Raw genomic sequence first — 13,421 nt, forward strand, 5'->3', positions numbered from 1 at the left:
CTGTGATTTTTATAATTATAATTTAATATAAAATTTTAAACATGAATAACTTTATCAATATTGATATTACAAATATGAAATACATATTATTAGAATCCTTTTGATGAGCTGAATCCAACTGTATAAAGATCATAAATATCAAATTACTAGATGCGAAGTTTGTTAACTTTGAATTTTAATATTATTGTTTACTATAAAATCATATAATTATGATATAATTTTGATCATTTTGACTTTTAAAGGGATCTAAGTCAAAATTATTTCAACCATTTTGACTATTTTAAAGGTCAAAATTAACTAATTTCAGTTTTATGTATAGTAACAAAAAGCAGAAAAGCAAGCTTTTTAGAAATAAATACAGTCAACTCTTCATAAATGCACCCCCCTTAGAACCAGACACATAAGTGCATTTAAAAAGGGTGTTGCATTTATAGAATAATAAAGTCATATAATTTATATATGAAATTACGATGTTATATTTATTATTATTAAGAATTATGAAAATTTCAAATTTAAACAATTATCATTACAACAATTAGACAATTATCCAAAATATTGATCTAAAGTAGTTTGTTGCATTGAATTGGTTTATTCTCTTTTGATGAATTTCTCAATTTTACCTATCTGAACAGTAAAACATTTTTCTGTGCAAAAAATAACGAAATAACATAATACTTGAAATGGTCAAGAAAATCCGTTATTATAGTTCTTGTTTATAGTTAACTGCTTACGAGTTCGTAAATGATGATCAATGACCTGAAAAATTGATAAAGTTGCAGTATACCAAAAAAATAAATTATTGTTTATGCTAATTTTGTAAATGTGTTCACTTTATTATATTATATCAAATCTTTTTTTTGGAGGTAATCAAATTTTAAATACAGAAATTGATTTAAAATAGAAATATTATAGGCATGTGCAAAGATAGTGAAAAATTTAGCACATCAGGAAATTTGTTTAGGCATAATTTAGTGTAATATTTCGAAGGTGGTGTAAAATTTCAAAATATTACACTAAAAATATAATATTACAAAAGTTTATGCTCTTAAATTTAAATAATTACAGTCACCCCTCTCTACAGTGAACCTCGATATAGCGAATAACACGATATAACGGATCATACAGTGTGGTACCGATTTTAAATATGAAAAAAACCTTGATATAACGAAGTTTACTATTTATTTACCGTATAACGTAGTATGAAGTAAAGTGTGTGAATTTCTTATATAAAAATACCTCTCGATATAACGGATTTTTTTTATAACGAATTTTTTTTCAGTTATAACGAAGAATTTCTATAGTTTATAATTGAATGTAATTATTAATAAATATTGATGCATTATGACATTAAATATCACCCCTGTGTTTTATATTTAAATTATGGATCAGGATTGTATCAGAATCGTATCAGGATTAATAATTCTGGCTATTTTATTTAATATTTAGGCAGAATTACATTAATTTACATTAATTCGGTTGTATTAGGATTCGATGTGAATTGTTATTAATTTATATTTATCACAGGGGTAAGGACACTCCTAGTTAAATTAATATATCATTAATAATTTATTTATTATATAGTCAGTTATTGTTAACCAGCATTCTTACAAAAAAAAGGAATTATAATAAACATTTTTATATAGAACACTTCAGGAAGCATTCCCTATAATAAAAAAATAAAAAAAGAACATTAGTAAATGTTCTTAAACGAAATTAAAAGAAAAAATTGAGTTGTCCCACTTACTTCTTGTCTCAAGCGTCCATTTCGAAGTCCCTACAATAAAAAAATAAAAAAGAACATTAGTAAATGTTCTTAAACGAAATTAATAAAAAAAATCGAGTTCCCCACTTACTTCTTGTCTCAAGCGTCCATTTCGAAGTCCAGGAAGTTCCCTATAATAAAAAAATAAAAAAAGAACATTAGTAAATATTCTTAAATAAAAAAAAATTGAGTTCCCCACTTACTTCTCATCTCAGGCGTCCATTTCGAAGTCCAGGAAGTTCCCTACAATAAAAAAAATAAAAAAAGAACATTAGTAAATGTTCTTAAACGAAATTAATATAAAAAACCCCCCAGTTCCCACTTACTTCTCATTCTAGGCATCTATTTTGAAGTTTAGAAAGCACCCCTATAAAAAAAAGATTAAAAAAAATGTTAAATTATCGGTAATCAGATCAACAAGTCACATGATCTGTATAACCGATATTCCTATACCGAAGAATTCGTTATAGTGTTAACGAAGTTGCTTATAACGAAGCCCTGATCGGCTGGAACCTAGGGTTCGTTATATCGAGAGGGGACTGTATAGTAATTTAAGAATATCTTACTATCTACTGATCCAATCAAGATGATCTATAACTCATTGGAATCAGCTCATCAAGACAAATCGAATGGTGGTAAAACCGCATCTTTACGTTTGATAGATAGCTTTCTATTAATTTAAAACTTTATTGTATACTATAGAGCGTTCTATCAACTGTAAAAATGCGATTTTACTACCATTTGATTCGTCTTGATGAGCTGATTCCAATTTTAGTGTAATATTTTGAAATTTTACACCATCTTCAAAATATTACACTAAATTATGCCTAAACAAATTTCCTGATGCATAAGCTAGAAATCTGCAAATTGTAAATTATTTGTAAAGTAAATACTAAAAGTGATATTATGTGGAAAGTGAAAAGATATATTTTACATAAAAATCGTAAAAGCCAATAATAAAGAAAAAAATATGTAAAATTGTGATTATAAAAGTTTATGAAATTAAAAAATCATGCTGTTTTTCTTGCTTTTCTTGCTTTTTCTCAAGTTTCCAGGTTTTGGGATAATCCTGATATATAAAATCATATGCGGTACTTTCAGTTTCAGTATCTGAAAGAGAAAAGATTAGTTATATAAAATTATGTTAAAAAAATAAACAAAATTTGTACACATACAATACTTAAATTCAAAAATAACTCTATCATCATCAATATCCCATGCCACCTCACCAGTCCAGGGTTTTGTTGTCACTTCTTCCAAATAGTTTCCAAGTGGCCCATCAGACATCTTGTTTAACTCAAAAACTCGACCATAAAAATCTAAAAAAATTATTCCAAATTCTCGCTTCACAACTAGTATGATAATGTTAAAGCCAAGATTTTGAATATCATCAAAATATATTTTATAACTCAATTTTGTATTCATAAGACTTGATACTTCACAGGGTCCTTGATTAACAGAAACTGCAAGTTGATTGATGATTGGATTCACTCTTAATAATTTCGATTACCATGGATGAATTGTTGTAATACCTTTAAGATTCAATGAGTGTGCTACTCTCTGACAAAATATGCAAAGGTCTCTCAGTACCATTTTTTCTAATTCTATAGCATGGCTGTATAAATCGATATGATGACTATTTTGTCCCTTTATCACTTTCCATGATACTGATTCTGCACAATTTTCCAACAGGTGCTTACATTGCCTCTCAATTCTTGCACTATTAAGCAACAACGCAATTAAATAACCAAATCGGCTAGAAATCGAATGTCCGATTTTAGGCTGAATTTGGTGATAAAGATGGCCGATTTATTAATTTAGGCAAAGTTCCGATTGGCAGGCTGATCAATGCCGATCAGAATGTCTGAATTGTATCTGAATTGCTTAGTATTTTTAATCTGAATTGTTTAAAAAATATTATTCATAAATTTACTGAATTGCAGTGAATTTATTCTGAATTATGGTAAATTTGTGACAAAATTTTCTGAATTGTAGTAAAATTTATTCCAAATTGTAGTAAAATTTATTCCGATTTGTAGTAAAATTTATTCCAATTTGTAGTAAAATTTATTCTGATTTGTAGTAAAATTTATTCCGATTTGTAGTAAAATTTATTCTGATTTGTAGTAAAATTTATTCCGATTTGTAGTAAAAAATTTATTCTGATTTGTATTCTGAATTGTATCGCAAATTACAGTAAATTTTATTCTGAAATTTAAAATATTACATATACATATAAAACAATTTCACCAAAAATCATCCCAACTTTCTAACAAATCCGGTATACGTTAAATTCCTTAATTCCCATTTGTTTCTACAAATTGGAGATGATTTTCCTACAAAAAAAAAAAGAAAAAACATTAAAATAACGTTTTTTTTTAAGTTTCAAGTTTCAAAAATCAAAACGTTACCTGTAGGATGGCAAATCGGAGCCAATTTCCATACAAAAAAATTAATAAAATATAATAAAAAATGTTAAATTAAACATTTTTATTAAGTTTCGTCAAAAAGTTTCGAAAAATCAAAACTTTACCTGCGGGATTCTGGTACAATTTGGAGCTGATTTCCCTGCAAAAAAATAATAAAATCTAATAAAAAAATGTTAATTTAAACGTTTTTTTATTAAATTTCGTAAAGTTTCGAAACTTCGAAACTTTACTTGCAGGATTCTGGTATCCAATTTGGAGCCGATTTCCTGCAAAAAAAAATAATAAAAAATAATAAAAAAAACGTTAAATTAAACGTTTTTTTATTAATTTGCATCAAAAAGTTTTGAAAATCGAAACTTTACTTGCGGGATTCCGGTATCCAATTTGGAGCCGATTTCCTGCAAAAAAAATTAATAAAAATAATAAAAAAACGTTAAATTTAAACGTTTTTTTATTAAGTTTCGTAAAGTTTCGAAACTTCAAAACTTTACCTGCGGGATTCCGGTATCCAATTTGGAGCCGATTTCCTGCAAAAAAAAAATAATAAAAATAATAAAAAAACGTTAATTTAAACGTTTTTTTATTAATTTGCGTTAAAAAGTTTCGAAAATCGAAACTACTTGCGGGATTCCGGTATCCAATTTGGAGCCGATTTCCTGCAAAAAAAATTAATAAAAATAATAAAAAAACGTTAAATTTAAACGTTTTTTTATTAATTTTTTTCAAAAAGTTTCGAAAAATCGAAACTTTACTTGCGGGATTCTGGTACCATATTGGAGCCGATTTCCCTGCAAAAAAAAATAATAAAATATAATAAAAAACGTTATATTAAACGTTTTTTATTAATTTTTTTCAAAAAGTTTTGAAAAATCGAAACTTTACCTGCGGGATTCCGGTATCCATATTGGAGCCGATTTCCCTGCAAAAAAAAATAATAAAATATAATAAAAACGTTAAATTAAATGTTTTTTATTAATTTTTGTCAAAAAGTTTCGAAAATTTGAAACTTTATGGTATTCCTACAATAATATTAAAAAAAAAAACGTTAAATGTTTTTTTCAAAGAAGTTTCGAAAATGCGAAACTTATCTGTAATATCGGCGTCCACATTGGAGCCGATTTCCTATACAAAAGTAAAAAAAAACGTTTTTAGTAATATTAAAAAACGTTTTTTAAAGTTTTAAAACTTTTGTTTCGAAACTTATCTTTGGAAATCGGTATCCAAGTAGGAGCCGATTTCCTATATAAAAGTATAAAAAAAAATGTTAGAAAACGTTTTTTTTATAAAGTTTCGAAGAAATTCTTCGAAACTTACCTTTGGAATTCGGTATCCAAGTAGGAGACAATTTCCTATTTAAAAGTATAAAAAAAAAACGTTAGAAAACGTTTTTTAAAGTAATAGTTTTGCAAAAAAAAAATTAATAAAATCAGAACGTTAACTAATGTTCTGATTGAAAATATTAAATGAAAAGTTAAAAAACATTTCGTAAAAAATAAAAATGTTAAAAATTGGAACATTATTTCTGATAAAAAATTAAAAAAAATCCCAAAACGTTTAAAACCGTTTTGTTTAGGAATGAAGTTAGATGAAGATAAAGTTTCGAAACTTTAGTTTAAATAAAGTCTAAATTCGGTAATAGATCAACTAATTGCCAGATTAAATTTACTGTGGCTGCGGCTTAAGTACATCATAAGTTGATTTTGAAAAATCGTTTATTCGAATAACTTCTGAAATTGAGCCAATTTTTCCATGCCCGAAAGTTTTGATTTCGACCAGTGCAATTTGATATAAAAGTGCCATAAATCAGACAATATTAGGCAAATTTTAAGCTGTTAATCAAATATGATAATTTTTTGCTAAATTTTTATTGAATTTTTATTGAATTGTCAATTTTCCATAAATCTGAAGTACATATTTGAATATTGTAAATTTTAGGTTGATTTACAAATTTGTCAGATTTTTTTTTTGATATCAATTAGCCGTCAATCAAATATAATGATTTTTTGACAAATTTTTGTTGGATTTTTATTGAATTTTTATTGAATTGTCAATTTTCCATAAATCTGAAGTACATATTTGAATATTGGGTAAATTTTAGGTTGATTTGCCATTTTGTCAGATTTTTTTTTAATTTCAACCAGCATCAATCAGCCATCAATCAAATATAATGATTTTTTGCTGAATTTTTATTGAATTTTTATTGAATATTTATTGAATTGTCAATTTTCCATAAATCTGAAGTACATATTTGAATATTGGGCAAATTTTAGGTTGATTTGCTATTTTGTCCATTTTTTTTTTTTATTTCAACCAGTATCAATCAGCCGTCAATCAAATATAATGATTTTTTGCTGAATTTTTGTTGGATTTTTATTGAATTTTTATTGAATTGTCAATCTTTCATAAATCGGAAGTGTATATTTGAATATTGGGCAAATTTTAAGTTGATTTGCCATTTGTCCATTTTTTTTTTGATTTCAACTAGCATCAATCAGCCATCAATCAAATATAATGATTTTTTGCTGAATTTTTATCAAATTGTCTGATTGGCATCAATCAGATGTGCCGATTTATAATGTTAGTCAATTTTGGTCTGATTTTTGGCCGATTTTCCATATGTCCGATTTTTTTGATTTCGACCAGTGCAATTTACCCCTTGAAATATTGTCATTTTTTCTGCTCTTTTTTCTGCTACAGTAAATTTTATTTCTGTTACATTTTTTTTCGTTATATTCGGCAGTTTCGATGGTGACATAGCAACTGAAACTCTGGCCATGAAACTTTTTATTAGTTGTTTTGTATTGTGTGAGTAAGATTTAACATATATGGATGGAAATTCTTTCTTCGTTCTAGCTTCTTGAACTGTTTCTGCAAAACTTTCAGTTTCCGAATAAGGTATTCCCTTTATTTCACGACAGTTGCTGATTGGAAGCTTGATATAGAAACTTCACAAAAGACAAAGCGTGTCTGAGCTTGTATAGATATGTACTAGTGGATAAGGGCCACAATGCACAAATTTTCTCGGTAATAATTTCCTTTACTTCTCGCCATTTACTTCCATTACTTTTATTGGTAGAGTGCTGCAGAAAATAGGATTGTTAAAAAAAATGAATTCCTTTTCTCTTTATAAAATTATATCTAAATATCTACCTCAGGGGTTTCAAAAAGTCTTTCACAATTTTTTTTATCCATTTTTTTGGTGGGTGGTCCAATCAAGCAGAAAAACTATTGTTGGTGTAAAATCAGGCAATTGGTTGGTGAATGTCACATTGTCACATATTACTTACCTTTTTTTTCTGAAAATACTTTATAAAATTATTTGATTTGAGTTGAATCAGTAAATAAAATAATACATAAAAAAAACTTTTATGATGATAATCACCTGTGGCAGTATTAAAATTTATCTATATTTTAATATATATTTATATATTAAAAATGGAGTTTCACATATGGGCTGATTTGTCTACCTTTAATTAAAATATTAATTTTATTACATTTTTATTATACAAAATACTATATAATATACAGTAAATTGGGAATGAGTATTAAAAAATTTTTATTTAATGTTATTATACTATAATTTGGTAAATATTTCTTTTAAATTAATATAATTCTTAGTACTTACTATATATGTTAAAAATTTATATCTCAACTTAAAACGTAAATATCTCCAGATCCAGTGATCCAATCAGCAAGCTCTTTTTTCGTTCATATAGACCAGATTAAGAGCTTTCTAAAGAGCCTAAATTTATACAAAATAGATCAGTGGATCCCAAGATATTTGCATTTAAACATGTTAAAAAGTTCGTACCTCAACTTTAAACGTAAATATCTCCGGATCTAATGATTCAATCGGCAAGTTCTTTTTTCGCCTATAAAGTCCAGAACAAGGGCTTTCCAACGAGCCTAAAATTATAGAAAACGGATCAGTGAATCTTGATATATTTGCGTTTAAAGATGGTAATACAAACTCTGACATAAAATAATTATTTTTATTGTTTGAAAATATCTATTATGATACCATCTTTTATATGATATTTTTATTATACTTTTATAAACATTTATAGCTACTAAGGCTATATAAATTTTTATTTTACTTTATTTTTTATTAAAATATACTTACTTTTTAATAATATATGTTAAAAATTCCATATATATGAGAAATGGATTTTTTATTAGTGAAATGGGTTTTTTTTACATTTAATAATTTAAGTTTCGCAAATGTAAATTTTTGTTCAACTTATTATTTAGTCAAGTGATCATCAATCAGATGATTTTTTGGTATTACAAAACAATTTTGAGTAACAAAAATTGTGAAAATCAATCAATAACTTTTTTTAATGCAGAGTAAACAAATCAGCCTATATAAAACAGTTAGTTACTCTTTTAACTGAAGAAATTCCTACTGTAGAAAAAAGAAAATATCTGGCTTATAAGATATTTAAAAATTGGAAATGTTCTTTTTGCAAACAATGTGATGAAACTTTCGATCACATGTGGACTTGCGAATCATGTGCTAGTGAATTGGACAATATTATTCAAGAAACAAAAGAATTTTTTGAAGGAGCTTGTAACTCTTTGTTGATTAATGCAGATAAAGATCCTATAATTGATGATAAGCTTGTTAATAAAATGACTTTTTGGGATCGTACCTACAGTGAAATGAAAATTACCTTTATAGATTTAATTAAAGGAATAATCTCTTGTGAGTTATCAGCATACACGTCCTTAATTTTTGAAAATCAAAATTTACAAGAAAAATTCTTAGTTTTATTAAGGAATTTTATTTTTGAAAAAGTTAGAGTTTTTGGATTGATAGATGTTTAAAACAAAAAGAAAAAGAAAGGAGATTAAAAATCAATCTTAAGAAAGTTAAAGAAAATCTTAATGAAGATAAATATATTGATCCTAATAGAAAACTTAATCAACTTAACCAGGACCCCGAACAATATATATATAGGTCAGATAAAAAATTCAAAATTTACTAAGGTCAATAAGCAAATATTTTTCATGTCTGCTAAGCAAACTTTTATTTAACCCATAAATTTTTTACACTGTTAAGCAACTTATTTTATGACATATATATATTTATATATAATTTTTTTTATAAAATATGTATATAAAAAAAACTAAAAAAACAAAAATTTTTGAAATAATGTATGGATTAAGGTTGCTTGCCGAAACCTAGGGGTTTAGGCAAGATGGCGTTTCGCCGAAAAGCGAAATTCTGCCGAAACTATATTAAAGTTATATTAAAAAACTGGCGAAACTTTGGAGAAAGGCGAAACTGCCAAAACTTATTATAAATGCCGAAACTGCTGAAACTCTGCCGAAACTATAATAAATCTATAGTAAAATTTTGACGAAACTAATCGTAGGATTTTGAAGAGGTTTAGACAAGCAACCTTAGTATGGATAAAGCTATTATTATTTTTTTGTAATATTACAACTTATAAATGTTTCTTATTAATATTTCGTATATCTGTTCTGTGACTTCAGAGCGTAATTTAGGCACTTTAGTCAAAGGAAACATCCAAAATCTTCTTATGTAAAGTTGTTCAGCAGGTTCGAATATACTTACATATAAATTTTTATCATAATTGAATAGATATTTATGGATTTATTCATGTTTTTTGTAACACTACCAATACGCGGAATTTTTATTTTTAAAATTTACTGTAAAATTTGTCAAAAAAAATATTTTTAAAAAATTTTCTAAGTAAAAATGAAATAACTTTTATTGATTATTACAAAAATTATAGTGTAAAATTATAAAAAAAACAGAAAAACACTTATTTTCAGCGCAGAAAATCCATTATAATTTAACCGGTTTTTCTGGTAAATTTCTGATAAAACCGGTAAAATCTTATAATCCCGGAATTATTCCGGTCATGACGTAGCAGATTTCCGGAATATTTTGTAAATACCGGAAATTTTATTTAATAAATTTATATCGCAAAAAAGTTTTTTATCTTTATTTTATTATTTATTATTTCAGTAGTTTATTACAATATGATTATTTAAAGCCAGTATGTCTTTTCGGGTTACTCCATATTGTATATGCACGATTATAATTAAACTCCTTACTTTCTGGCCCTTCCAAAGAAATGCACATTAACATATCCAACGTATTTGTAGCTAATGAATTCCTGTCTTTTGTTTTAATTTTATTCTGTCTACTAAAACCACGTTCACATTCTACACTTGAAAAGGGAATACAATAAGCTATTTGAATTAACTTGATAATATTTGGAAATACATCAATATAATCTTCTATTAATAGAGGAAGTATTACCTCTATGTCATTAGAAGCAAAATTGTTAGTAATAATCATTTTAAACCTTGCCCATTCTTCTCTGCATTTGTTAATATCAAAAATCGCAGGTAACTGAATATTATTATGAAAATTTGGACATTCATAATATTTTAATATATTTTCTAATTCATTATCTCCAAACCATAATAGTTCCTGAGATTCTTTTGGCCATTCACGCGGATTTAATATTTTCATAGAAGTAAATAATTGCCGAGTAGGAAATGCTGCTGGAGTTCGTGCTTGAATGCTTGTTGAATATTCAAGTATATCATTGTAAAATCATCATAATCTTGTTCAATAAATGAAAGATCATTATTCATATATTTTATTGAAGAATTTCCAAATGGGTTAGTTTCATCAATAAACGTTTGAACTTTTTGTCCGAATCTTTGTTTTTGATCTAATAGAATATACTCCTTTTGAATAGAGTTGATTGTAACCTGTATCATGGGATCGATATCAGAAAATTTTAAATTTCTTTTTTGTAAAAATTTACTTAATTGCGTTACATGCTCTAAAATATCATAGAAATAATACAAAAATGCAAGAATTCTCCAAGATGTTAGCCGCTCATATAATTCCCTTCCATCCTTATTTTTTGACTCTTTGAAAATCCTAAGTAATGCAGGGATTGAATTACAGATATTTTTAATAACATCATACCATGCAAGCCATCGTATTTCATACAACTTTTTTATTTTTAAAATTGGATCATCCAAAAGACTTTGAATTTCTTGCAGTTGTTGAATATGTGAGCATGAATTTTTAAAATAATTGTAAAATTTTCTAACCAAGGATTCGATTTCTTCATAAAATCTAAGTTCTTTCTTTGCATCTTTACATGCTAGAGCCAATCTATGAGCCACACAATGATTAACAATTAAAGGATAAGTGCAAATTCTAGAAAGCTTTACAGCCACTCCTTCGTTTTTTCCTAGCATAACTGAAGCACCATCAGAAGCAAATGCCACAAGTTTAGACAAAATTTTTCTTTTTTCAAATATATCAACTAATACCTTTGTAATGCCTTCTGCATTGCAACTGGTTAAAAGTACGATGCATAAAAATCGTGTCTTTAAAATTCCTTTTTTAGTTACATACGAAGCATATATATCTAAATGTTTTGTTGTAGTAATATCCGTACTTTCATCGATCATCACACCAAATGCCGTAACATTAGATAATTCATCCCAGATTTCCTCTTTAATAGTATCAGATATTACTTCTAAGAATTCATGTCCGGAAATATGATTTGTATAGGTAATAGTACCATTTAAAAGATTTGGTGAATTTGATTCTTTTATTAGTTCAACAATAGAAGGTAAAAGTTTAAGAGGTAAATTTTTTTTTGCTAGGAAATAAACAGCCCGCATTATACCAATAATGTGATTTGTATTTGCATTAGAAGAAAAATGTTCTTTTTGTAATAATTCCATTTGTATTCTGGCTTTTTCTAATTTTTCCGTGTCTTTATGGTCTTCAGTATTTATATGTTCTTTAATTGCTGATTTCCTTGAAATATTCGTTGCTCCTTCTGTAGCAAATTTATTTTTCTTTTTATGACGCATGCATAATGTACAATACATTTTTTTGTTAATTTCATCATAGCGCAACCAAGAAAATTCTGCTAACCATTTGGATTTAAATGTTTTGTCATTGATACGAAGTTTTTTAACATCTTTATTTGAATTATCTTCATCTTCAGATATTTGATCTTCTTGAAATATGTCATTTCTATTAATTTTTTTACGTTTAAAGCCATATTGTAATAGCGACATTGTAAAAAATGTACTAAAAGAAAATAAAAAAAAAGATAAAAGATTATCATTTATTTGGTAATACCATCTAAAACCGGATTTTTTTTTAATTCCGGTCACATGTACCGGTTGAAAAAATAATTTTCCGGAATTTTTATATTTAACCGGAATTTTTCTGAAATTTTTCCAAGATTTTTTTCTGCGCTGCTTATTTTCCCTTTCCACCCACCCGTTGCTCTCATTTTAAATATATATTTTTTAAATGTTACATGGACGCATATTTGTTTTATCAAAAACACGTTACACAATCACGTCTAAAAATGTTTCCTGTATTACATATACAATTAACTTATTCTTTGTATTAAAAATAGTAAATTTTTTTTATACAAACATGTTTATAACTTTGTTTACATATTTATTAGATTTTTTTAATGTGAAAATGTAAATATATATTATATTATATATATATATTGTGCCTCAGATCGATTCTTGCCTCAGCTGACAGCTGACGCACCTCAGATTAAAATCATCACTTGACGCGCCTCATTTGAATCGTATAAATTTAATCTACTATAAATAACCTTTTTTCTATTAGTTAAATTGCCTTCATGTTATAAGTAAATATATTTGTCACAATAATTTACACATATTCTGAAATTTTTATACAATTTTAATTCCTATTAAATATACAATGCAAATATTATTTGGAAAATTTGCATTATAAACACATTTTTAAATGAAGATTTCAAAAGCAATCATAAATCCAATTGATCTAAAATTTTAGGATTGAATATTTGATAATACAGCAAATAAGTTTTATTAATAATCAAATGTACATTAGATTAGAAAATTTCATGCTTAATTATAATCAATTTTTTATTGTAAAGTGAGGCGCGTCAGGTGGCAATTTTGATCTGAGGTGCGTCAGCTGTCAGCTGAGGCTAAAGTTGCTTGCCGAAACCTAGGGGTTTAGGCAAGATGGCGTTTCGCCGAAAAGCGAAATTCTGCCAAAACTATATTAAAGCTATATTAAAAAACTGGCGAAACTTTGGAGAAAGGCGAAACTGCCGAAACTTATTATAAATGCCGAAACTGCCGAAACTCTGCCGAAACTATAATAAATCTATAGTAAAATTTTGATAAAACTAATCGTAGGA

At 26.6% G+C, this 13,421-nt stretch overlaps 3 protein-coding genes across 3 annotated transcripts; all 3 read right to left on the minus strand.

Moving 5' to 3' along the window:
* Nucleotides 1-2,756: 2,756 nt before the first annotated feature.
* Nucleotides 2,757-3,049, minus strand: OCT59_022666 (uncharacterized protein; the record flags this gene model as incomplete). Its single annotated transcript, XM_025325153.2, has 2 exons — nt 2,757-2,872; nt 2,938-3,049. 2 exons carry the CDS (start codon nt 3,047-3,049, stop codon nt 2,757-2,759), a joined length of 228 nt encoding a protein of 75 aa, XP_025182647.2.
* Nucleotides 3,050-4,018: 969 nt separating this feature from the next.
* On the minus strand, nt 4,019-5,094 carry OCT59_022667 (uncharacterized protein; the record flags this gene model as incomplete). Its single annotated transcript, XM_066144917.1, has 8 exons — nt 4,019-4,098; nt 4,296-4,330; nt 4,422-4,457; nt 4,554-4,589; nt 4,683-4,718; nt 4,816-4,847; nt 4,944-4,979; nt 5,074-5,094. The coding sequence occupies 8 exons, from the start codon at nt 5,092-5,094 to the stop codon at nt 4,019-4,021; spliced, it is 312 nt and encodes a 103-aa protein (XP_066006333.1).
* Nucleotides 5,095-7,100: 2,006 nt separating this feature from the next.
* Nucleotides 7,101-8,343, minus strand: OCT59_022668 (uncharacterized protein; the record flags this gene model as incomplete). Its single annotated transcript, XM_066144918.1, has 8 exons — nt 7,101-7,271; nt 7,342-7,416; nt 7,479-7,595; nt 7,686-7,704; nt 7,910-7,933; nt 8,003-8,023; nt 8,080-8,097; nt 8,315-8,343. 8 exons carry the CDS (start codon nt 8,341-8,343, stop codon nt 7,101-7,103), a joined length of 474 nt encoding a protein of 157 aa, XP_066006334.1.
* Nucleotides 8,344-13,421: the final 5,078 nt, after the last annotated feature.

This window comes from Rhizophagus irregularis, chromosome 31, assembly GCF_026210795.1.
Source record: "Rhizophagus irregularis chromosome 31, complete sequence".
Taxonomy (NCBI): Eukaryota; Fungi; Glomeromycota; class Glomeromycetes; order Glomerales; family Glomeraceae; genus Rhizophagus; species Rhizophagus irregularis.